This window comes from Pleuronectes platessa, chromosome 1 (assembly GCF_947347685.1).
Source record: "Pleuronectes platessa chromosome 1, fPlePla1.1, whole genome shotgun sequence".
NCBI lineage: Eukaryota > Metazoa > Chordata > Actinopteri > Pleuronectiformes > Pleuronectidae > Pleuronectes > Pleuronectes platessa.
Genome location: NC_070626.1, coordinates 1,188,169 through 1,214,723, shown reverse-complemented (window position 1 = coordinate 1,214,723; position 26,555 = coordinate 1,188,169). Strand labels below are relative to the sequence as shown.

Genomic DNA, 26,555 nt, shown 5'->3' with positions numbered 1-26,555 from the left:
CCTCATTGGTTCAGGCGTCTTTAACTGTCATCAGGGGCGGAACTTCCGGTGGATTTTGTGTTGTGATTGGTTTCGGTTGTGCAGACCGGGAATATTTTGAAAGAAATAGGGAGTGTGTCTTTCCGTTTGAGTTCATTCGTTAAACCGAGGCGCCACTGCAATGTCTCAGGCATTCAATCCTTAATGATAAAAAATTATAAAGTACTCGATACCAAGTAGCTCCTAAACTCTGCACAGAGCAAGAATCACGGGACACGAGGTATTTTTAAGGATGGAACCCGTAAACACGATGTCGGACGCGCTGGGGACAGATTTTCCGTCTTTCGTTCACGTTGATCTTGACGACGTGGAAAACAATAATAATGATTCTGGAGATTTGCAGTGTGTGTCGGCCTCAACTCAAGGTTTGTGTCGGCAATAATCTGTTGAACTTTTAAAATATGTAAAACGCGGTGGTTAATGTAGGGTGTTCACTAACGTGGTTATATTTATTCGTAAGCCTCCAAAATTTGTCGGCAACTCTCACTAATATCTGAGCCACCAGATCATATTTGATCATGAGATTTTTGTTTCTTTCACAATATCCAACTGTAAAAAAATTAAGGAGAGGCGTAAGTGCCAATCTCCATCATGGAAGCAGCATCAGTAGAATCACTTCCTCTTCATTTGTTTGCAAAGTAAAAGCACAACGTTTGTTTTTACTTGAGTGCCTTCTTACGAGCTGTGTTATATGGATTTAAATCTCGAAAAGCTGAACTACCGATGGGAGATTTGATTGCTTCCTTAACAGAGCTCAGAGTTGTGGTATGAAAAAGAATACCAGTTAAGAAGTATATCATTAAAACTTATATAAACCATTCATGTTAACATTGACGAAATCAATTACGGTAATTGAAAATCATTGCAAAATCCGGTTGAACATGGATGCACAATGACATCAAGATTAAGAAACACCAGCTTTTGTATTCAAAAGGTAAGGAAACCAGATACTATGAACATAAAGTTGCCCAACTTCCCTCTGCTCAAAATGTCTACAAGTTAGTATCCCCTGAAATAATGTTACCTAAGAAGGTAACATTAACTTAAGTTTTAATGACAATTATTATGATAATTGTATTTTATTTAACACACTAGTACAGTCACTTTGTGGTAAATGGTCTGTATTTATTTAGTGCTTTTCAAGTCCTATGGACCAATCAAAGAACTTTACAGTACAGTTTGGTACAGGTTTTGAGTAATATTTAAAACACAACTTAATACATTGTCAACACATTACGGTTTGTCGAATATTTACTTGAATTTTGCCAGGAGACGGCCACCTCGCAATTCTCTATGCAGGAAAAACCATGTGGCAGGTTGTCAGGGTGTATCATATAGAAAGAACTTATTTACAAATTAACAGTGTTCAGCAGATTGTTTGAGTTTACTCCGCAGTGTAACTTTGTCTGGATAGCTATCCTATTGAAAAAAAAAAAAAAGTTACATTTTATTTAACAAATGAAAAAATATATCTGGCTTAGACTACATTTTATCTAATTCCAAATCCCTTTGCATCTTTTCTATCAATGCCCGCACTTGTTATTTGGTTTGGGTTTTTTTTTTGTATTTTTTTCTCACTTTTGTTGAGACACATTGTGATTTGTAAATATAGGCTATACAAATACAATTGGTATGCGGTTTTCGCCCCGGACGTGGAACTACGGACCAGCTCTTCACTCTCGCAAGGATCCTGGAGGGGGCCTGGGAGTATGCCCATCCGGTCTACATGTGTTTTGTGGATCTGGAGAAGGCGTATGACCGGGTCCCCCGGGAGAAACTGTGGGAGGTGCTGCGGGAGTATGGGGTAAGGGGGTCTATCCTCAGGGCCATCCAATCCCTGTACTCCCAAAGCGAGAGCTGTGTTCGCGTCCTCGGCAGCCAGTCAGTTTCGTTCTCAGTGGGAGCTGGTCTCCGCCAGGGCTGCGCCTTGTCTCCAATCCTGTTTGTGATATACATGGACAGGATATCGAGGCGTAGTCGTGGTGGGGAGGGGTTGCAGTTCGGTGGTCTGAGGATCTCGTCACTGCTTTTTGCAGATGACGTGGTCCTCATTGGAGCATCGGCCTGTGACCTTCAGCACTCACTGGATCGGCTGGCGGCCGAGTGTGAAGCGGCTGGGATGAGGATCAGCACCGCTAAATCTGAGGCCATGACTCTTAGCAGGAAACCGATGGATTGCTTACTCCGGGTAGGAAATGAGTCCTTAGCCCAAGTAAAGGAGTTCAAGTACCTCGGGGTCTTGTTCGCGAGTGAGGGTACTATGGAGCGTGAGATTGGCCGGAGAATCGGAGCAGCGGGGGCGGTATTGCGTTCGCTTTACCGCACCGTTGTAACGAAAAGAGAGCTGAGCCGCAAGGCAAAGCTCTCGATCTACCGGTCGATCTTCGTTCCTATCCTCACCTATGGTCATGAGGGCTGGGTGATGACCGAAAGGACGAGATCGTGGGTACAAGCGGCCGAGATGAGTTTTCTCAGAAGGGTGGCTGGCGTCTCCCTTAGGGATAGGGTGAGAAGCTCAGCCATCCGTGAGGAACTCGGATTAGAGCCGCTGCTCCTTTACTTAGAAAGGAGTCAGCTGAGGTGGTTCGGGCATCTGGTAAGGATGCCCACTGGGCGCCTTCCTTGGGAGGTGTTTCAGGCACGTCCAGTGGGGAGGAGACCTCGGGGAAGACCCAGGACTAGGTGGAGAGATTATATCTCAACACTGGCCTGGGAACGCCTCGGGATCCCCCCGTCAGAGTTGGTCAATGTGGCCCGGGAAAGGGAAGTCTGGGGCCCCCTGCTTGAGCTGCTCCCCCCGCGACCCGACCCCGGATAAGCGGACGAAAATGAGATGAGGGGAAATACAATTGGATTAATAGATTTTTTTTATTTTCCACAACAGCTCTCTTTCAGAATGATGAGGATGATGAAGATGAGCGTGATACTGATGACAGCTGCACAGACAACTCTAACGTTGAAAAGTCAGGCACTACGCTGCAGAGACGTGAACGTCATGGAGGAGGGACTTTAGGTCTGCCCGACACCTTTCAGACAAGCCACCTGCTCTTCTATGAGAGGTTTAAGGCATATCAGGACTACATGCTTGGTAACAGCACATACATATCATCATGTCTGACTTAAACACCAAATCATAATTATACTCTGTAAGATTCATAAGAATGCTGCTCTTAGTTTTTTTAATTGTATTTGTTTGCAGGAGACTGTAAGCCCTCTGAGGTAAAGGTCTTCACAGCAGACTACCTAGAGAAGGTCGTGGAACCATGTGATTGGTTGGCATTGTGGTCAACTGATGTCTTTGATGTTCTTTTGGAGGTAAGGCTCAATTGCACAATACATATTACAACATCAGTCCTGAGATACTCGTTCATACCACAGATTGTATATCCAGATGGATGATGCATAAGGATGAAATTGTGACTGTTTTCATGATCAAAAAACAGAAACGTTGTTGTACAGTTTCAGTCTTTAATTACTGTAATTAGGATTTGGGGCAAAACAAATTATCAAGAAAAAAATGTCACATCAGTTGATATAGATAATTATCACAATTCCTTTCTAGAATAAAGACTGCAGGGGCTTTCCACAATCAAATTGAGTTGCAAGTGGGAAAAGTAGCGGACTTAGGGGTCCGGGAGCATTCATAGTTTTGCGTAGGTGTGTGTGTGTGAGTCGCACAGAAATTACACCGCGGAAACGCTAGTGGAGGTAGAGTTTCTAGGTGATCAACTTATTGAAAAATTCTCTGTTGTCTCTGTTTACTTCAGAACAATGGCAAGTGTTACTAAGTGAATTGTGTTGGAGCTGATAGATGTTGAAGAGCAACTAGTTCTGGGTTGTGCGCTTTCGATCCTTAAACTCTATTCAAAATGGTGTTGGGTCTCCCAGAACAGCTTTTGCGGTCCGCGTCGCATCGCTTCGTAGTTACATTTTTGGGGAGGTGCATGTCATGGTACCGCGCAGGCCTCTGAATTGGGTACGCATCTAGGCATTGGGTACAACATATCTTCGACGCAGAAGCATGATTTGGGTTTAAGATGGGGGCAGTAAACCAGCCAATCCCGTGCCTTGTTTAGCTTAGATGACGATACAGTCTCAGGAGTAAACAATTTAAAAATGGCGGAGGCAAACACTGCTAATGGTGCAGCAAAGATTTGTTATCACAAGTTTGGGAAAACTTAACATTAAAGCTTTAAAAGACAGTTCGCTCCAAACGGTGTAAAGCTGATTTTACATGGAACAGCAGCACGAATTGAATGTGGTATGAACATATAGAGAAAACGTATCTCCTTCTTAACCTAGGTTCTATCTATCTCTGTATTATTCAGCAGGTGACGCCGTTTTTAACCATAGTTAAACAAGTGTGATTATCCAGAATTGACTTCACAGATATAAGTAATATAATTTTGACTAGTCGTACTTTCGCTGTGACTAGTACGAATTTTTGTAGAATACATGTGTATATATATACATATAAAATCATTGTGACTGTCAAACCAATATTATTCATTCAGTTTTAACTACTAAAACTCACATTTTCAAGATCTGTTGAACATAGTAATATTTAAACAACATAATTTGTGTGTGCAGTTTCTCGTAATTTATATCTACATGTTATTTTACAATCCTAAATTCCAGTTTCAGATATCTGCAATTTAATTCTGACTCGTCATAATTCAAGTTAATGATATCTACAACACCACACTGCACTGATTCTTGAGACATAGGACAAAACACGTCCAGCAGTTAAAACTGATATTGGGTTTAAAAATGAAAATATTTTCAGTCGTAGACCAGAATCAGAATTATTTTATTTGCTATGTATAGTATATTTGCACATACAGGAAATTGTCTTGGTGTGCTTTGTGCACTGTACATAAAACAATAATATAAATAACAATATATTCAGTAAGAGAGTTAGGATGACGTGCGGTGCTAAGGAGCAGAGATTGGTGATATATAATAATAATATATAATTTTAAATTACATACGGGGGGGGGAAGAGTGAGAGAGAGTCAGTGTGATGCAGGGGGCTTGTTTGTGAGCCCCACTGCCATAGGGAAAAAACTGTTCAGGTGGCGCGAGGTTTTAGTTCTGATGGCCCGGAACCTTTTTCCGGATGGGAGTCTCTGGAATAGGTGGTGACCGGGATGGGAAGGATCGGCGATGATCTTACGTTATGAGAGATTAATAAGAGAATGTATTCAACAGAATTATCCCCTTCAATTTAATGCAGCAATTATTATATATAATCTATGATACTTATTATCTTCCCACTACAATCTAAAACGGCAATGTCACCAGAGAAAGTTTATAAAAAGGATATCAATGTTTTTTTATGATTTTAAAAATAGTTTTTTATTAATATATCATATTTATCTTCAGATTTTCAATGACACATGCATATTACATAAGGTTTCAAAGTTGTGGACCCCCTTTTTACCAGCACCTTCAGACATTCAAATAAAATCCTGCAATATTAGGGGCATCAGTTAGATACAGTGATTTTAAGCTTGCTGCATAGGGATGACTGCCCCTGCAGTGTATCTTGATGAGATTGACACCTTTTAAAGACTGGCGTGACAGTCATCTCATTTTTAAAATCAAAAAGACAAAGGAGATGCAATTCGACCACAGAGACGTGATAGTCAATGATCCTGTCATAATCAGTGACAGTGTTATTGAGCATTTGAGCACTATTAAATATTTTGGCTTGCAGCTGCACTGTAATTTTAAATGGGTGCCCATGTTGACTTTAAGTGCGAGAAAGCATAATAAGATATAAAATAAGCACTCTAACAGTCCAGTTAAAATCTGAAATCAAGAACATGGTAAAAACGTCTGTTAAAGTGACAGGCATAAAGGACTATCCTTCGCATCAGACCATCTACAAAGGTTCTGTGGCAAGACTAGCTCACAGGATCCTAAATGACCCCTCGCCTAGAAAGTGTAAGACCATCTTCCCTAAGCTCTCATGCAAGACTTTTCCCCATCTTGTATGTGTTATATCCATTTAGTGTTTCATCTTCTTAAGTGTTTTAGGGCAGGTGCAATAGTTACCCTGACTTTTGTTCTGCATTATTATTGTGAGTCATACATGATACATGTACTTTTTTTTGTTCTTTGTTAAACAATGTACTGTTCTGCAGCTGCCGTAGAACTTTGGCCCAAGAGAAACTTCCCCATGGGTACAATACAGCAGTGATTTTCAACCTTTTTTGAGCCGCTGCAAATTTTTTTCATTTACAACATCCTGGGGCACATCACCAACCAAAATGAAACAAAATGACACTATATGGACTAACACAGTACATATAATACATATAGTTAGTAATATAGTTTCTAAATGTATTTACACTCACTCAGTGTGAAACCTGGGCCTGTTTAGATGAACACAAAACTGATATCCTGGCAGGAATGGAAGATAGACACACACAAAGCTCTTCCTCAACAGCTCTCAGTGTCTCTCTGTTTTTAGTTTTTATCGCAGTCAAGCTTGAAAAGCTCAGCTCACACATATGTTGTGGAAAACAGGAGCAATATCCAAATAGCTTTGTTGGCCAGATTGGGAAACTCCTTGGCAGCAAATAACCAAAAACTGTCCAAATGAAGATCAGCAAAGTTTAGCTTTAAACCACGATATTGTTTCAGTTCAATGAGTTCCTCTTTCTCCTGTAAAGTCATGTCCTTTCCAGCAACTGATGCTGAGCTGTATGGGTCCCTAACCCAGTCAAGGCATTCTGTGATGGCTCAAGAGAAATAAAATGACAACTTCTCCTCAAGAGTTTTCAAATGTGTGCCTATCACCTCGCACATTGCAGCAGTGTTGAAATCATGCCTTTTCTCAGTCAGTGGGAACATCTCAAGGTTGCCACGCTGCGCATGTTGTTGCCAGAGCTGCACCTTTAAACGGAATCCATTTATTTTATCACTGCTTGTAAGCAGGTTTTCATTTCGGCCTTGCATCCGTGTGCTCAGTTCATTCAGATGATGAAATGTATCAGCCAGGTATGCCAGCTTTGCACACCACTCATCAGTTGCAAGCAGCTTTGAGTAATCGGACCTCTCACTTGTCAGAAATACTTTCCACCCACTGGAATAGAAGAGTATTACATTATCTGCCACACTTTATTACAGCACAGACCAGGGGTGCCCACACTTTATAGGCCTGTGAGCTACTCTTGAAATGACCAGCTCGGCAAGATCTACCGACCAAATAATGTTGGTATCAACACTGCTCATCACATAATGATCGATTTTTTTAATAATGACTGAGTGATCGGGCACATGTTTAAACTCAGTCTGGGTAAAAACAACAGACTTTATAAACTTTGAGGAGGTGGCGGGAAACGCTCCATTTGGTTTGACGCAGTAGGCGCAGCGCACAGCACGAATGATGGAGACACAAAGGAGCAGTAAATTACTGTCAGAGGCCCTAAAAACTGTGAAAAAAATTATTTTCACGGTCCAGACGTGTGTGAAAAGACCCAAATTAACACTGTAAGTGGACTTAGTGGAGCTGGGCATGGCTGCCTGGTGTCAGCCACGGACTTGCTGGCGCTGTGACCCGGCTGGATTTCAGGTGAGAGTTCTGAAGAGCTGTTGATGATTTCAGGTGCATGATGTGGTCCTGAAGGATCTGAAGGCATGTGTTAAGCTGGTGCTGCCTATGCAGTGTGACACCAGAGGATGTGAACTCAGCGAAGAAGCCATGAATTCTCTACTAGAGGCCACCCAGCACAAAATCCCACTGCAGGAGCTGCATGTCGTCTACGAAGAGTCAGGGGACTTTGATCAGACTGCCCTTGCTATGGAGCATCTCAGGTGAGACTGCTCTACTGATGCTATACCTGGAGTTCACTTGTTTGTCCATATATTTTAAATTACCTGCCCACATGTGCCATTTCATAAAGCCAACAGTGTCTCTTTGGCCTCAAAAGTCAAAATTAAAGGTTGATGAGACATTGTTTATCATCGTGAGTCTTTGCACACTTATGTTATAGTTACAGTTATACATATTCATTTGGTACCAACCTCACAATTCAGCTAACTAGAACCAATATATTAAAATACTCCTGTATACCACCTACCAGTTCCCTCATAAACCCCTTTGAGGTAGTTATTTGCATAGTTATAATTAGTTGTTTTGCTCTTTCTATAATCTGATTGTGTGTTTTGTATTATGTTGTCGTTCTTTTGCCTTGTGTTGTATATGTGCTAATTCTATGCATCCCACTGCTGCATAACCAAATGCCCCTTCAGGTTTTTCTATAACCACGTCTGGAGGCAGTGGGATGAGGAAGATGAAGATGATGACTTTGACTACTTTGTTCGTTGTGTGGAGCCCCGTCTCAGGCTGTGAGTACACCATGTGGTTCCGTGATTTCTGTCCTTGTAATCAGTGTTTTGTGTTTGTTCATTCCTATGAATCTTGCTTGAAATGTGTCTTGTGTCAGGTACTACGATATCTTAGAGGATAGAGTCCCAGCAGGCCTGGTGGCAGAATACCAGTCCTTATTGGAGAAATGCTCCCAGTGCTTCCAGCAGTTCTCTGTTCTGCGCAGTGTCCTTAGCCCCGACTCGGACTCTGAGCTTGACAGTGTGTCAATGGTGGAGGGTCTGAAGCTCTACGACGAACTGGAGAAGTTCAAACGTAAACTGCACATAATTGAGAACCCTTTGTTGAGGTAGATCTGTGTCTCCACACTACATCTCACAAATACTCTGCAACATCACCACTACTGTCTCTTTGTCTCTCTCATCCAGCCTTTTTTACTTTTGCACATATCACCTCTTGTATAGGTACGTGTTGGGCTATAAAGGTAATCCGAGGCAGCATTGTGTGCAGAGTCGCGGACCCAGAGCATCCGGTGTAAAGGTGATCCATGTTGTCACAGCCTCCTGCAGCACCGTCCAGCTTCAGTCCCTCCTCACTGCCAGACTACTGCCCCTGTGCTCCTGTGGGGACACTGAGATCCAGGTCACAGCAAATAATTTTTCGCAGATACTCCCATATCACGTTTCTTTCAGTTGTATTAGTATTACTTTGCTGTAGCTCATCAACATGTTTATCTTCCACTAACACTTCCAATTCCATGGCATTAAATTTAGCTTTGCGCTTCTGTTCACTCTGCTCTCTGTATTGCTCCATGGCGGAAACCAGTGACGTCCGCAAAACACTCATTTAAATACTAATCCCTGTTCCATGTTTGCACCTGTTCATTTACGCGATTATTTTTAGTAGATCACCAGCAAAACACCCACCACCAAAATGTGGAATCTATTATAATGCACATGCAATTTAGCACTCATTATTATTTATCAAGTGCTAAGCTGTACTAACCTCTGAATTATGTGTTTAGTTCCACAGAGAGCCAGTATCAGCGCTGGACTCATGTCATCAGGGTGATGTGGTCATTGTTCTCCCAGGGATCTACAATGTCAATAAATCCATGTTCATACCAGACTCCATAACTGTAGAAGGTTGGAAAAAATCTACTTCAAAAAGGCGTATATTTCCAATGAGATCATATAATCTTGTTTGTTCTTTTATTTTGTTAGTTCTCATTTGTTATTTTCTCACACAGTTAGGGTAGTCAGGAACATGATGCCAAATAAGTTTTTTCTAACATATAAATGTATTCTAATCCATAATAAAGCTATAATAAAATAGCTGCAATTATCAATTTTTTTTTTCTGTTTGATGTCCTCAATAGAAGGTAGCAGCTTAATTAAAATATGGCCAAACCTAGTTTTAATTCTGTTTTAAGAAGGAGTGACATGAGGATGAAACATCATCCCAAATCCTGCAACATTACAACAATTATTGACCAAAAGTTTGACCGCCTGTTATCAGATTCGAATGTATGCTCAGGTAATTGTGCAGAAAAGTTTATCAGGATGCTGTACAGCTTTTTGAGTTATGAGGAAATATGTAATATGCCATGCCCAATGAATACAGCAACTACAATTTTGGTTAAACTCATGGGAACCTGTAGTGGTCATAAAGGAAACAATTTATATTGTAGCCACATTTTACTGCATTTGAGCGCTTGAAATTATATTGTGTGTATCAGAGCAGTATGAAAATTGGCATCGTAGTCCTAAGGTTACGGTGAAGAAAAGGAAATTTTGTTAATCGCAGAATGTTTAATTATTCTGTTCAGGTTCAGACTCTGTCTGTGCCTTGTGACAGTGTTGTACAAATTACTTACTGTTACATTGTTTCAACTTGACAAATATGTTTCGCTCACCGTTCAAGAAACATAAGTAAATGACAGAAAATATGTGGATTTACCAACCTTTGCCATATACTGACAGATTTATTTGTTCCTGTGTTGAATGTGTGCGCCAGGCTTTGGCTTTCCTGACGATGTGGTGATTGAGAAGAAAAACAAGGGCGACTCATTTGTCGAAACCTCAGGAGCGGATGTCAGACTGTCCAACATTAAGTTTATCCAACATGATGCTATCGAGGGCATTCTTTGTGAGTATAGATGAAAGTAAACGCACATCCATCACTGCGATTTTACCTCACTGAAAACCTGTGTAGAACACTGATTCAATGGTCCGATCAAAACCCCAGTGTAATCTGAATCATTACATGGATGTGCCTACCAATGCTTGAAAAGGCGCATTCTAAAGTCACTCCTAGGGAGCAGAAACCTTATCTCAGCATTGAGAAGATAAGTCCAGTGAATTGTTTATTTCCCTGTGACGTTTTCCTGGAGCTGCCGGTCTTGACAGAGTGGAAGGCTGCAAATCTGTCTGACTGACTGACCGTCAACAGTACCATGAGTGCCCTGTTGTTATTTAACTCCAAAACGAGGGATTTTATTTCTGTTGAATATCCTGATTTGTTTTCTTAAGATCCACGGTAAAATCCGGAGCTGACTTTTGTTGTTTGTTTTGTCTTGATTTTGAACTGAATTGGTGCAGCAAGTCTTAGCTGGTTTTAATGACCCCAGTCATGCAAACAATAGATCCCCTGCATGATAATGTGTGGAAATTGTCTCTGAGTACAGATTCAATGTCACAGGAAATGGTGACAATGAAACAAACACTGAACATATGTGCACTTCTAACTATCCCTGTTCAGGCTGCCCCAAAGCTTGATGAGCTGGGGGAGGCTCATAATAATAATAATATCACCCGTTGTTCCAGTAGTATTCAAGCATATACTTACTTGTTGCTCCAACATTAACTACCTGTGCTATCACGGCCCGTATTCGGGCCGTGATGCCCGCCAGGTGGGTTTTTTTATCGATCAGCGTCAAACATTTTTATTTAAAGAACTGTGTCGTACAGCTAGATACTAATGCAACCAATCTGTAGAAAGCTACTTCTTCTGATTCCACTGATGTAAACCATTTAAAGATCCGATCACCACAGCCGGTACAATCCACTTCTCAGTTCAGCGTCAGTCAGACCGGAAATTAGAAAAAAATTGTCGCCACTTACCGGAGAATCATCATATTAATCCACAGATCGATAAAATTCCAACAAAAACGGTGTTGGTACATCGCCAAAGGTCCAGACAATCCAATCCACTAATATAATCATTCCATAACACACTATTTCATCAAAGAATAGCCACAGTCTGCTGTTTACACAGAGGTGCTGTCTGCTGTGCAGCCAGCACCTCCGTGTTGTACTCTCACTCTAACTATGTGTCCATGTAAACAATGCTCTCCAAATGGTGGCTAGCAGCTCCTATTGGGTTAAGTGAGCTGTCAATCTAAACTTGACCCAATAGGAGCTGGCATGGGCTGTCCACAGCCTACAAGAGCCAACGATGCACCCCATTGACGGACAGAGCCTGCCCCTCTTCTGACGTGTAAAGACTGAGCCAATTGCTACCGATTTTTATTATGACTGGCATATCGTTTAGCCAATGAAATTTCCATCGTAAAAAAGTGATCGTCCATGGGAAAAAAATACGGAGACACCATGCAAATGACTGCGCAACAGTGCCCAGCTGGTTCCAGAGCGCCGTGCGTCCGTGTTTCGTCCCCGTCATGACTGCTACATGTTGCTAAAAGATATGAAAGATGTTTATTTGTATACATTTTAAACCATATGACCGGTTTTGTCTCCTTTATATAAAAATATGATTTTAAGTGTAAAATTAGCCTTTTTAGCCTTGTTGGTTACCATGGTTACAAAGGGTCCGTTGGAGTCTCCAAATGGCCTTTGTGGAAAACGCCTAGACATGGCCTTAGGAAAAAATCTGTCAAATATTCATTTTCTGTGGTATTGTTATCAAATTTGAACTTGGGCTAGTCAAGGCTTCATGCTAGGGTCCCATTGTGTTTTCCAGCTCATAAGTCCCAGCTAGAGTCATCTGCAGGAATCTGTTTACCAAAAATATTCAGGCGAAAATAAAAACCTTCTACTTCACTATTTGCCAACTGCTATTACTCAATGCCAGTAGTACTTAGAGTAATTCTGTTACCTTTCAAAAGAGACCAAGACCATGCATGTACTCTAAATGGTTCAAGAACAGCGTTCAATTTAATTTGGGTGTCCTCAAACAGGCGTTTTAGGCGAATTTCACCCGTTTCTTAATAGGTTAAGCAACAGCGTTCCAGCATTTGTCTTTTTTGGTGTTGTCTTTATACAACATGTTCCGAGGATCATACAACTCACTGTATTTCTCCACTTCAAAAATTAATTTAATGTCATCCATGTTGAAGAACTTCTCCGCTGTTTGCTCCGTTAAATGTCGGGTGCCGAGGGTAAATAAGCCCCCCCCCCCCCCCCCCCCCCCCTCTCTCTCTTTTTATCTTTATCACTGCTTGTGTGGCTGTAGTGGATGGGCAGAGGGGGACATTTAATAATGTCATTGATAAAATTAAAACTCCAGGAATAAAATATGTCATATCGTTTTAAATCATTTTTCAGTGTGTTTCCTGGTGCGATACGCTCACGTCAAGCGCAAAAAATAGACTCGACGCCAAAATGCACGGCGCCAGGCAGCCTTGGCGCAGCCTTGGCGCAGCCTTGGCGCGGCGCGGCGCTTCAGCCTCCGGTGTGACCCGCACAAAGGTTTAACATGGGAGTGGATGGGAGCCAGCTGTTATTTAAGGCTCGGCGCTGCGCTTATGCGTCGCTTTGGCATCGCTTCAGCATCCGGTGTGAACCCGGCGTTAGTAAATAACTCACAATGCATCGCTTAACATACGTCACATACTACGTTGCTCTGATTGGTTGTAGGTCTATCCAATTGAGACAAGAGGCATTTTTTTTTCTGGTTCGGTTGAAACCCGCGCCATAATCACAGCCCAATGGAGCGGTATCAGACTCACATTCTGACTAGAATTGTTAGTATGACAACGTCAGGCTACCTGGGAGACGTTTTTTGGATTGATTGGATTTTTTAAATTTTTTTTACTCTTAGTGGGTGGAACTAGCCTGGATGCCAGACGAACTTAGCCCCGCCCACAACATTTTGGTCGGGCAGTTCGGTCTGGAGTCGCTCCATTGGGAAAAAATTATGGGGCGTGTTTCAACTGGCCAGGAAGTAAAATTCCTCTTCGCTCAATTGGATAGACCTACAACCAATCAGAGCAACGTAGTATGTGACGTATGCTAAGCAACGCATTGTGAGTTATTTACTAACCCGGGTTCACACCGGACGCTTCAGCGCAGCGCCAAGCCTTAAATAACAGCTGGCTCCCATCCGCTCCCATGTTAAAACTTTGTGCCAGTCACACCGGAGGCTGAAGCACCGCGCTGCGCCAAGGCTGCCTCGCGGTGCAGCGATCTACTGGATCAACGGGTGATATTATTTGCGCTGCCCGGTGGTTCAGCGTCGCTTCAGTGTCCGGTGTGAGCAGCCAAGCGCCGGGGCGATAGGGATTAGCGCGGTGCTTTGGCGTCGCCTCCACGTTCTGTGTTCCTCTTTCAAAATGAATGCGCTGTCGATGTCTTCTAAAACAGACTCAATGGCAGCATCTACACATCTCAGCTCGCCAGCGGCAGGCATGTTTGTTGAAAACGAATTCAACCCGAGGGCACTGTGATGACGTGGTTGATTACGTTACCGTTGATCATCTGTCAATCATCGTATAAAGCCCGCCCTGACAATCTGATTGGCCCGGTCGGGCCATAATTTTTTCCCAATGGAGCGACTCCAGACCGAACTGCCCGACCAAATTGTTGTGGGCGGGGCTAAGTTCGTCTGGCATCCAGGCTAGGGTGGAACTGTTCCCCTTGATAAATGCCATTGCAAAACCACACAATTTGTCTCTCCAGTCTTCGAAACCAGATGCAACTCGATTTATTTCAATGTATCACATCCACAATTTCCTATAATACTCCACATGGCTGCTTTTTGCATCAGTTAATATCAGTTAAAAAAGTCTGTCGGACAGATATTAGGTGTGCCCACTTTTTTCAATTCCTAAATCAGACTACAACAGTAAGTGAATGACAGTGGTCAGTGTTCTCAACACTGATTTGATATTCATTCAGTTTCGACTTGTGTGCAGAAAAGGACAAATTCTGATTATAGCCCCCCCTGGCCCCCCTTAGCTGTGCCGTTGGACTGACACTCATAACTCCGCAGATCAACAAGTGACTCTGCTCTGCTGTTGTTTTCTAATCATCACACTAAGAACTGATCTTTATAAAAACATGCTGAACTCATATTTATGTTCCTGGATAAACAGGTTGTCGCTTCTTCTGCAACAAAGAAGTTAAAACTCTGCACTGCACCTTAACCCTGATGTCCTGACTGTGAGCGTCACATTATGTCTTGTTGTTGTGTAGCAGCATTTAACATGTGCCTCATAAGCTCTGGAGCTGATCAAACAAACACAAAGTAGACGTCAGTCCTGTACGTGTCCTAATAACTTGTGATCAGTGATGTTGTTTATTGTTAAATTGAGAGCAGGTCAAAGGGGGTGTGAGGAGGAGAGGGACTCAGTCAGAGACTCTGACACAGGACTGCCGGACTTTTAATGAGCATCTGTTCTGAAGCAGCTTGTGTAATTATTCAGAGTCTGCGTTGTGATGAATCTAAGAATCAAAAATTTCCTCAGCTCTAGTGCTCACGAATGTGCCTGAGAAGTGGAGGGAGGGTAGAGACTAAATCTAATCTCCCGACCTGATATTTAGATTTTTATTTAATCAATATATTTGTTGACAGGGAAGCTGTGCACAAACAGGAATATAATATTAATCTGTTACAAAAAAATAAATAAAGAAGCACCCCAGAAAAGGGGCAATTTCTGTTGAGTAAGAACATGGTCTGGTGCTCAAGCCCCCTTTGATGTACACTCCTGATCAAAATCTTAAGACCAGTTAAAAAATTGCATGAATTTGCATTTCGCACTGTTGGATCTTAGGAAGGTTCTAAGTAGAGCTTCAAAATGCAAAAAGAAGAAATGGGAACAAGAGACCAAAAGTTGTGAGCAGGCAATTTATTGAAAACAACAATTTAACTCAAATAGGCTGTTCATCAGCTGATCAAAAGTTTAAGTTACATTAACTAATCTGAGTAACGTATTCTGAATACTTGGATTACTTCCACATTGAATTGCATTTATAAGTTTTGGAATGCGGCGTTGTTGTAGTCAGTGGAGCAGCAGCAGTTTAAGCTCTGTGTCCGCGGATGCGGCGGGCCAGCTGGATGCGCTGGAAGGGCAGCTTGCGGATCAGCAGCTCTGTAGATTCCCGTTCATGTCCGGGTGGTCGTGCAGCGGTATGGAGGCGCCGGGCCTCACCAGGAACACCCCCATGCTGAACACCTCCGTCTCGCAGATGTGCATGTAGGTGACCAGGGGGCTCTGGAGCCCCGCCGCCCCGGAGCACGGCTTGCTTTTCCGGGGAGTGATTTTCATGTCCGCCGCCCGCACCGCGGTCAGCAGCAGGATGAGCTCGCTCTCTGAGTCCGCCACGTCGGCCGAAGACTTTAGGACCCTGTAGGTGATTCAGCCTTGCATCGCTATCTTCTTGATCAGAGGAGTTTTGTGGTCCCGCGGCATTCTTGCTGCGGGTGAGGACAGCAGCCCAGTGCCCTACTCTCTTTCGCACGTTTTAATCGCGCAGGTTGCGATTAGAAAATCACGTTTTATCATATCGCGATTTTATCGCAAATGCAATTAATCGTTCAGCCCTAATGGATACAGCAGGAGTTGGCTACTCCACTCCGCTCAGACAGTGTCTGAGTGACTCTATAGAAAGTGCACTCATTACAATTTTCCACGTGCTTAAAATCTGCCATGAGCCACCATTGAAACCCATTCCTTTCCACAAGTACCCTAACATGTAATGGTTTTTTAAATTTTCATCAGAACCACTCATCCAAAAAACTGTGTCAATGCTCTTGCTCGTGTGTTCAGCAATACTCCTGCTAAGTACTTTGGCTCAAATGAGAGTTAAAATATGGACGATTCCTCCATTGGCAAATCATGAATCCATGGTAAATTAATGTAATGTCATATAATATAAATATCTGTATCCACCAGGAATTTTAATCTTCCCAAATTTGACTTTTGAACATTAAGGTACTCTGTTTGATATTGACTTTGACTATGGAAATTAATCTGTCTCATAAACTTTTGATTTGGCAAAAGGAGGATTGAACCTCAGAATAGCTGCCAGCAAACAGGTTATATTCCTAGTAAGTTACCATAGTAACTGAGAATACTTTAACTCAGTTACCATGACAGTGTCCCCCCTTTCATGTTTGGCACATTTATCCTGTAAAACCCCACTTTGGAACAGGCCTTAGATAAGTGTTTAGAAACTGGATAACTGTCACAAAAACTACTTTCGTCTTTGTACTGCGATCAACACAAACATTTTTTGCTGGCACTGTAGTTGGAAATGTGCTCAATTTGTGGCTGCACAAGTGATACAGCAGGAACTACCTTGCAGTTATGTTTCTGTGTATTACAGTTTAAATAAGCAGTTAAACAGTATCTTAATTTGGTTAATAAACTTGTTTCTGTTTTATAACTGCCAGGTGTCCGACAGGGATCTCTGAACATGGAAAACTGTGTGCTGCAGTGTGAGACTACTGGAGTGACTGTCCGAACATCAGCCCATCTAAACATGAACATGTGTGACCTGTATGGATCCAAGGTATAATGCTGATTACAAGTACCAACTTTTCTGAGGTTCAACCTAACTGTCTTTTAACATCTTACAGCTCATTTTGTAACTGTTCAGAACATGATTTCACTGTTCTAGTTAAGTTACCAATAGGGCTCCTGTGGCACCTTAAAAAGTCTTAAATTAAAATAAAATGAATAGTCCTAAATTGTCTTTAATTTACCATAAGTTGGATGCAAAGTATTAAATTAAATTAGTGTATTTAAGACTGACGGGACTATCTTACGACAGAAATGTCTTTGGTCATAAAACTGCCAGTTTCATGTTTTTACTAGCATAACACCGATGGGTGTTGATTTCTTCTACACCGAATATTTAGTGTCCATGTGGGCAGAGCTGGACACAGTGCCACACAATTCTTAGTTTTGCAAATCAGTTGTCAGCTATGGACCTTCAATGAGCCCTTTAATGCCTGACAGTTATGTGTCTCGATGTTGTTTGTAGTGTGTACCATTTAACTGTATAGTTTAACACAATTAAACGTCTACAAATTTACGAAAGAAGCAGGGTTAAACAGTTAGAAACAGGAATGTAATAAACTAATAAACAAACAGAGCAATAATAATATAATATATGCAACAACAATAATGGTTATAACAATAATAAGTGTAAATGAACAGGATATTAACAAAAGAAAAACTTCTTTGAATACGTGAATATTATACCTTAAGCATTAAATGTTGGGCCTTTGGCCATTCAGGTTAAAAGTTGGTTATAGAATATTAATATTAAATTTAGTAATATTGAATATCAGTTTATATGATTAATGTTAACTCGGGGCACCATTCCTTGAAAGGAAAGGACAAGATAGCCAATTTATTGATTGAGGCTCATGAAAGTACTAACTACAAATTTGGAACTCTGATCAATAAGTAAATTAATAACTATAACCAAAGTTACCACATAAGTAGTGAGCCAAGTTGAAGGATATGGAGTTCTTGACAGTGTAGAGATTGGTAAAATTCACACTTGTGTAGTTACTATATGTGTATGTGAGCGTGCGTTCAAAATGGTGAACGTTATGCTGCCTGTAACAGCATGCAACATGACCTGTTTGGCAGTGGGTCAGTGATGGTCTGACTGCTGTTAGGTAACGGAATGAAAAGCCTCAGATTGATTGTGAGACCTTACTCTGGTGCAGTGTTCCCTGGGTTTCTCCTGGTGCAGGCCAATGCATGTGTCTCATGTGTCCAGAATGTGTAGGCAGTTCCTGGATGACAAGGGCATTGATAACATTTACTAGCCCTCATGTTACCCTTAACTACATCCAATTGAGCACCTAAGGGTCATTATTTATATTGGTGTATCCGGCGCCACCAGGAACTGCCACAGACTGTCCAGGAGCTCACTGATGCCCTGATCTAGGTCTGGGAGGAAATCCCCCAGGACATCATCAGCCAACTCATCAGGAGCATGTCTGTTATGGAAGTTTTCTGGAAGCTGGTGAATGGAGAACTCAGGCAACAGCTGTTGTCTTTTGAAGATTTGAATATAGACTTGATGCATCAAGGCGACCCGAAGGTGAAACAACGTAGGACCCCAATAGAGTAACATGAGGAAATGTGACCCCCAAGTCTGAAGATGTCTCCCACAGCTTACCCATACATCCCAGTGTTTTTCCTACCATTATATTAGGGGGGCCCCCCCTGGAAGGTCAAGTTATTTTTTTAATATAGCGCCAGATATCAACAAAAGTAATTTAAGGTTACCTTTCCTATAAAGCAGGTCTATAGCTTGTTCTTTTATTAAACAAACAAAATGGCCTTATGTTATTTATCTTATTTACACGACGGCATGTCATTTCGGCGGCTGAGGGGTAGAGTGGTCGTCCTCCAACCTGAAGGTCGGCGGTTCGATCCCCAGTCTGACCCATCTGCATGCCGAAGTGTCCTTGGGCAAGATGCTGAACCCTGAATGGCCCCCCATAGAATAACAAAGTGCTGCGATGTATCCACTGTATGATTGTGTATGTGAATGTAAAACTGTACTGTAAAGCGCTTTGAGTGGTCATCAAGACTAGAAAAGCGCTATATAAATACAAAACTGTTGTGCAATAGTAGGAGTAGAATTGACGTTGGCTAATTATTAATAATCATGAAATATGATTATTAAAATAACAATTATTTCTTAAAAATAATCAAAAATGATAAAGCTATTAATTAAGAAATGTAACACATTTAATTATAAATTATACGGTTATCCATTAATAATAGTTAAAATAATTAATGAAAACAATAAAATTATCAATTAAGAATAATACAAATCTGTAATCATTGCTTATTGTCGCGGGGCACCACCCTGGTTACAGGGACCAACGAGTCAATCTATAAATATCAGTCTCATAATGATAAATTATATTAATAATCTCAATATTTAATATTAATGATTATATAATACACAATGAAGGGTTTTAAGTTCGAGCACAGGCAATCATAATCCAGCTGCAATCACATACATATGCACAAATAATCACAGACTACAGATACTTTAATTACAAAAGCATTTATTAAAAAGGGGAAATAAAGTTATAATGTTATTCAATGATTCATCATTTTAACAAGCTCCGATATTTCAAAGATAAACACAGCAGTAGCACTTATCACAATTCAGAATCCGGTTTTACATGTAAAACCGGCGGTCTACCTATGTATGTCTGTCTCGGTGTGTGTGTGTGTGTCTGTGTCAAAGTGTCTCTCTGTGTGTGTGTGTCTATGTGTATGCATGTGAAATACAGTTAGTGTTATTTAATGATTCATCATTTTAACAAACTCCCATATTTCAAAGATAACAACAGCAGCCGCTTATCACAATTTAGAAAAACACATGTATTCATCAATGTGTATCTGTGTGTGTGTATCTGTCTGTGTCTATCAATGTGTCTCTGTGTCTGTGTGTGTGTGTGTGGGTGTGTGTGTGTGAGAGAGCGAGAGAGAAAAAGAAGGGGGCGTGGCGATGACGCAGTCACGTGGTGACGTCACATCTAAGATGGCGGCCGATCATGATTCGTGGAATCAAGGCCTAAAAACTCTCAAAATGGCGGATTGACTACAAAACAAGATGGCGGAGCCGTCATGAATTTAGAGCCAGAATGGGAGGAGAGGGAGAGAGGAGGCGTGGCAATAATAGATTCAAAATGGTGGGTTTAACTTGCGTTATTCAAAATGGAGTCTATGTTAATGACACCATGTGGCCGGAGCTCACACTGGTGGTCGTCACATGAATTACACCAAGGGATTTTCAGACAAAGAGAATTCTTTGGCTCTGCTTTGGCGTTGGGCCGCATGGCTTCCAGATGTGTCCAGCCTCTCTGAATATAGATTTAACTATGTTACATGAACTGTATTCTAAATACAGATCGGATGTGTGTATAGGTCGGTTTAGAAGGAGAGAGAGAGAGCATACAAGGAGAGAGCAAAGCTCTTAAAAGCACCGTCAGAGACCAGTTACATTTACTTTACCACTCAGCACCCAAGTGGCGTTGTGTGCTGAGGTTTGACCGGTAAAGTCTCTTTAAAGTTGTTCAAACGGTCACAATGAGCTGGAGACGCTGCTCACGGCGCTTAAAAACTGTGGCACAAGGCCGTAACCGGAAACCGGCGAATCGCCGCAAAACACTAGAGACTCGGCGGTCTCATACAAAACAAATACATTCAAGTATTAAAACAATACGCTACGTATTAGATTAACATCTGCCCAGACAATAAAGCCTCTTACTGTACCACCCTCGCGGTGTGCGTGCGCGTCGGGCCAGTGAATCACGTGGTCTCTCAAGCGGTCTTCGGCCGCTGGACCGGACAAGCAGCGGATTTTCTCGTGCTGCCTCGACGGGATGAACGTCGTCCTTCTTCAGGGATGTGGAGCTCGTGCTCCTCAGCGGAATGAATCTCGCGCTTCTGCAGGGGACGGCTGTGGAAGCCGTTTGTAGATCGTTGGGAAAAGAAAAATAAAGTCCGTGGGGAAAGTGAAACAGTCTGAGATTGTTCCGCGTGCAATTTCCTGTTTGGTCTTTTCAAGTTAAAAGAGCAAAAGTCCTTTTGAAAATAAAAACGTCGACTGAGATAAAAGACAATGAAAGAAATGAAAGAAAATAACTCTGGTTGCCCCCTTTAGCAACTAAATCATCTGGAAAGACCCGGAGGGGTCTGTTGGCGTCTTCAGAGCAGGGAAAATGGCTGCAATGTTTGATGTCTCAGTGGTTTTGTTCTACCTGAGAGGTCCTCCTCCATGAGGAGTTGGTCATAGGATGATGCTGGCTTCAAGCCAATTGAGTGTCAGAAATGGATCTGAGTGGGCGGGGCTTGGAACTGAGCAGGGGTTTCTGGGAAAACCCCAGGACATTTTTCCACCACCAGGGGGAGATTCTTGAGCCTGCAGGAGGATGTTTTCCCGCCCAAAGTTTAACAACCCTTTGTTCCTCTCGGCTCCAGTGTCTGGGGGCCCCCCGCTGGGCTCTGGCACAACAAAACCATTTACCATTTCTGTCTCTACATGGTCGCGCGTTTAGATTTCTGTTCTTCTCTCTGTATCGCGCATGGCGAAATTCCATCCCGATGCACACACACACGCACACACAGAAACGTGCACGCACACACAGGTGAGCACTCTCCCACCAGCGGACAGAGAGCATCCGCCGCCGCCGTCAATTTATTGAGGTCTTAAAAACATTCAATTCGACTCTTAATGGTATAAGAACCATGACCAGTCAAAGTGTATTTTTTTTTTGCTTCAGCACCTGATTACCGTTTTTGGAAAGCTGTTTCTCTGTAAACATAGTTGAGACCAGCTGGTAAACATAGTGGAGCAATTAAAGTGGAGTTCAGAAACAGCTAAAATGGAATGAACACTGGATTCATCAGGTTGACAAAAAAACCCATTCCAGGTTAATGGTCATGTTTTATTTGTATCTACTGGATTTGGAAATAAGCTTGTTTGATGTTAAATCTATCAATTTAAAGTTAGATATGTCAAGCCTTGGTTTCATATATCATATCCGGGTGGCTTAGTTGTGCATTGGTTAGCACTGTTGCCTAACGGCAAGAAGCCTCTGGTTTGAACTTGCCTGCTTGCTTGCTTGGGCCATTTTGTTTAGTTTGGCATGTTTATGTGCCTGTGTGAGACCATAAAGGTTATCTGTGGTTTCCTCCAAAGGCCCAAGACACGTAGGTTAATTAGCTTACTGGCCTGACTGACACTTCACCTGCCCTAATCCCATTTCACCACTTGGGCCTGCCCCTTAGCTAGGGCTGCTCGATTATGGAAAAAATCATAATCATGCTTATTTTGGACAATATCGAAATCACGATTATTCAAATGATTATTAATGTGCCCTTATTCTGAAGTCTATGCTTTAGTCTTAAAGTGACTGGAGCGTGCGCAATAAAGTGAATCACTTCCGGTTCAGGTAAACACGGATGACGGCGCCCGGTTATTCAAACCCTTAATGATGGCAACCCTAACACTCTCTGACCGACTGACCGGCGCGGAGAAATCGGGTCCGGTCTGAACAGCCAGGAGGGAGCGCGCTTGAGAATAGCGGTCCGCGGCACGGCCGCTACATGGTGTGCTGCTGCTCGAACTTTTTCGACCCTTTTTATCGATCAAACGGGGCTGCCCTCCCTGCTTTTCCCCTCGCGCTGTTTTTTTCACTGGCAGTCACCACACACACCACTCGCCTCCTTCACTTTACAGCTGCTTGAGAGGGAGTGCCAGTCAGCTGGGCCGCTGAATGCTTTGGGGGAAGGACTGAATTGTGCATGCAATCTTTCGAGAAAAACGCCAAATAATCGTTTCAACTCGATTATAGTAGTTTGGAGATCGTTTGACCCAATAATCGTAATCCCGATTAAATTTCGATTAATCAAGCAGCCCTACCCTTAGCCCTTCCCCTTGGCTTTGCGCATTCACTTGTAGGGGTAGGCTGTCCCAATAACTGTTGGGACAAAGGGGTGGGGCCAAGGGATGGGACTTTATGGCCTTGAAACAGAGATTTTTCCAACCCTCACTTCAAACCCAGGGGTACCCAGAATGCCTTGCGTATCACCGGCAAGCTGGGAGAGAGACCAACAAATGTAGCAATTTCTCTATTAATATCGCGTTAGCATGCTATTGATCTTTTTTTTTTTGCATGATAATCACGTATTTTCACATTTCTTCATGTTATGTGAAAATGCATAACATTGAAGACACGCAATGCTGTTGATTGAATCCCCATATGCCGGGTTTTCGCAAGAACTACTAATGATGTAATGGTTTCTTGAAGGGCTGTCCTAATTCATGGGGGAATATTTCAAACACTACCACTTGTGACTCCATTTCAAGGGGCAAGATAATCCCTGAAAACAAGGAGTAGGGGGAGGGCCAAGGGGGTGAAATGGGATTGGGCCTTACTGGCTATCATGTACAATGATTCTTTGATTGTTCTTATTTATGCTGCGGTGTGTTCTGTACAGGGGGCTGGTGTGGAGATTTACCCTGGCAGTGTTTGCAATCTGATTAGTAATGGCATCCATCACTGTAAAGACGGAATCCTCATAAAGGTGAGAAGAGACTTAAAACTGAATTTAACAATGTTCCTAAATGAGCCGCTGAAAATGATAAAACCTTTATCACAAACTACATGTAGGTGCTCATATAGGTAATCAAACTTAATTATTATTCATCGCCTCCCAGACAGTGAATGACTTTAATGCTAATACATTTAAATATATAATTGATTATAATTAAATTACTGGCCGCTTGAAATCTCTCATGATTTACAATAAAATATGTATGTTTTCAAACAGTTTTTAAATTGAATAAATAAATTAACCTCAAAATGGTGATGAGTTAGTCATTTAGAATGAGTACTTGTGCCTGTTAAAGGACATCTGGGGATGATGCCAAACAATACAGTTTTTATGAGTAAAATGGCTACTGAGCCAAAATGTGCCTTTATATTTTCACCAAGATTCGTTGGTATAGCAGGTTTTTAAAAACACTGGTAAACCTGCTAGACAAAAGCCAGATGTAAGTGGAAAAGGGGCTTTAAATTCACAGCAGACTTGTCCTGATGGGTTCTTGCGTTCAACACTTCTGTAACAGAAATTTATCAGTTTAGCCAACACTGTGGGGTCGATGTGAAAACATGGCTGCATTTATGTATCACATGTTAAGTAGACTTAGAAATTAGACTAAAGGCAGCACTTAAAAGCAACTAAAGTGGAGTCCTATTCCTTATATCTGAAGAACCAGTGTCATTATCATTGTCTTTAAAAATGTTAAATGGTTGCACCCAGGATTTTGCTGATGAGCTTGATGTGATGCCAACCATCACCATGGAGAACAATGTAATCCACAACAATGAAGGCTATGGAGTTATTGTCGTGAAGCCCAACACAGGGGTTCAACAAAGCATTCCTCAGAACAGAAATGAAGGTAAGCAGTGTACCGTATACAGTCACAATGTATTCTTAAATAAATGAGACATAAGGAAGCAGAGAGAATGTTAAGTGGTCTGTAATAATGTAAAATTTAGCCATTTACCCATTCAAAATACACATTTGCATTCAGTGCATCTATGTGCTGCACATTCTCGGTCACACATCATTCACACACAGCCTGAACAGTCATCATGCGCAATTCGGAGTTCAGTGTGTAGGAGACTGGGATCAAATCCCCAACCTTCTGGTCAGGGGTTGCCTCTATTTCCTGATCCAAAGCCAGCAGGTATGTTCAGAAGATAAATGAAAACAGAATCGGTTTAACTGACGCTTTGTTCCCAGACGACCATGTAAAAGACGCTGCTGGAGAGACAGCTGAAGATGGACAGCAGACAGGAGTTGCAGATTCTCTACTTGCCTCAATATCTTTAGCAAGCCCAAACTCCAGCAGTTCAGCAGCTCAGCCCAAGTCAAAAGAGAACAACAGCACAGATGGTAACGTAGCCTCCTTCTCAGGCAGGAGATGGCAATTTAGTTGTCAGCTGAGCAGAAACAAGGAGACTTGCAGTCGAGCAGTCCAGGATTTGATGGACCACCAGATTTTCATGTCCATTCAAGGAAACCAGTTTAGACGTAACGGCATGGGAGACTTTGGTACCTTTTTTTACTGACAAATATTTTTGACAACATGTTTTTCTCATCCTTAGCAATAATTTGACTTCATATTTATCTTAATTCCTCTGTAAATTAAGCTGATTCACATTAAGTAGAGATGATAAGACGAACTGTTATCAGTTGCAAGCTGCCTGTAAATGTTTCAGCTGCACTTTAACCTTGAAGGTTCACCGAAAAAATGAAAATGAACTCATTATCTACTGACCATTATGCCGATGGAGGGGTGGGTGAAGTGTTTGAGTCCACAAAACACTTTTGGAGTTTCAGGGCTAAACAGCGTTGCAGCTAATTCCAACACAATTGACGAAAATGGTGACCAATTCTTCAAACATAAAAAAACAATAGAAAATACCTCCACACTGCTCCTGTGGTATCATCAAAGTGTCCGTAACCCACAGCATTTCAATTTGACTTGAAACAATGTCCTTTTACAGCATGTTTTTAGCCTAAATGTCCGCTATAATCCTTGCTTGAATGCGGCTCAATTGGAAGGTATCAGAGGACATTTAGGCAAAAAACATGGCAGAAATGATGATGTGTCGAGTCAAATTTAAATGTTGGGACAAAGGAACAGTACGGAGGCGATTTATGTTTTTTTTCATGTTTCAAGAATCGCAAACAGCATTTACTTCAATTTTACTGGAATTTGCTGCAACACTATTTACACTTGAAACTCCAAAAGTGTCATGTGGAATCAAACACTTCATCCACCCCTTCATCAGCATAGAGTGGTGAGTAGATAATGTGTACGTTTTAATTTTTGGGTGAACTGTCCCTTTAAAATTCAGCAACGGTGAGTGTATCTACATTTGAACTTTTATCTTATTTATTCATTTTGCCTCCTGAAGCTAAAGGATTTAAATTTTTTAATATACTATTAGTTTGAAATCCACTAGTTTTGGTTTTGCAAAGTCGGATCTAATAAATACTAAATTGAAGGTGGGTGGCTTGTCGAAAGTTGAGCACCAATGTTGAATTTATGTTGTGATTTCTCACATGGTGCATCGGTTTTGTTTTTTGTGCGTTTATTTTTTTAAGGTTTATTGATGTGTTTTATGAAATAAAGAAATTATAAAGTCTCAAAGTAGCAGTGTGTAAGGTGTCTAAGGTTTTCTATGCTCTCTTTGCAAAAAAAACTGGATATAATCCTTATCTAAGTTATATTAACTCTGTAGTGAGCCTTAAATAAAAACCTAGCGTTTTTATTTCAATAGAATAATCCCTATAAATTTGTAGTATCTCTATTCGTACTGTGACGGCTTAACGTTACTTGGTATGTATTTTTTCTTTCTGGGGTGCCAG

The 26,555-nt window shown here is 41.7% G+C and overlaps 1 protein-coding gene across 2 annotated transcripts; it reads left to right on the top strand.

The window, feature by feature from the left end:
• Positions 1 to 92: 92 nt before the first annotated feature.
• On the top strand, positions 93 to 26,340 carry shcbp1 (SHC SH2-domain binding protein 1). Of its 2 annotated transcripts, none has more exons than XM_053418354.1 (13): positions 93 to 404; positions 2,924 to 3,127; positions 3,239 to 3,354; positions 7,655 to 7,863; positions 8,302 to 8,397; positions 8,496 to 8,726; positions 8,842 to 9,019; positions 9,402 to 9,522; positions 10,394 to 10,525; positions 17,012 to 17,130; positions 23,610 to 23,696; positions 24,435 to 24,573; positions 24,921 to 26,340. In XM_053418354.1, exons 1-13 carry the CDS (start codon positions 272 to 274, stop codon positions 25,247 to 25,249), a joined length of 2,094 nt encoding a protein of 697 aa, XP_053274329.1. In that variant the 5' UTR covers positions 93 to 271; the 3' UTR covers positions 25,250 to 26,340. The 2 variants fall into 2 exon arrangements, with proteins under 2 accessions (XP_053274329.1, XP_053274339.1); XM_053418364.1 differs by lacking the exon at positions 93 to 404 and adding an exon at positions 423 to 973.
• The last annotated feature ends 215 nt before the right edge of the window (positions 26,341 to 26,555 follow it).

Coding starts and splice junctions, on each gene's coding strand:
- shcbp1 (XM_053418354.1), top strand. CDS start 272: ATGGAACCCGTAAACACGATGTCGGACGCGCTGGGGACAGATTTTCCG. Junction 8,398..8,495: donor GTGGAGCCCCGTCTCAGGCT/GTGAGTACACCA, acceptor GTCTTGTGTCAG/GTACTACGATATCTTAGAGG. Junction 10,526..17,011: donor TGCTATCGAGGGCATTCTTT/GTGAGTATAGAT, acceptor TATAACTGCCAG/GTGTCCGACAGGGATCTCTG.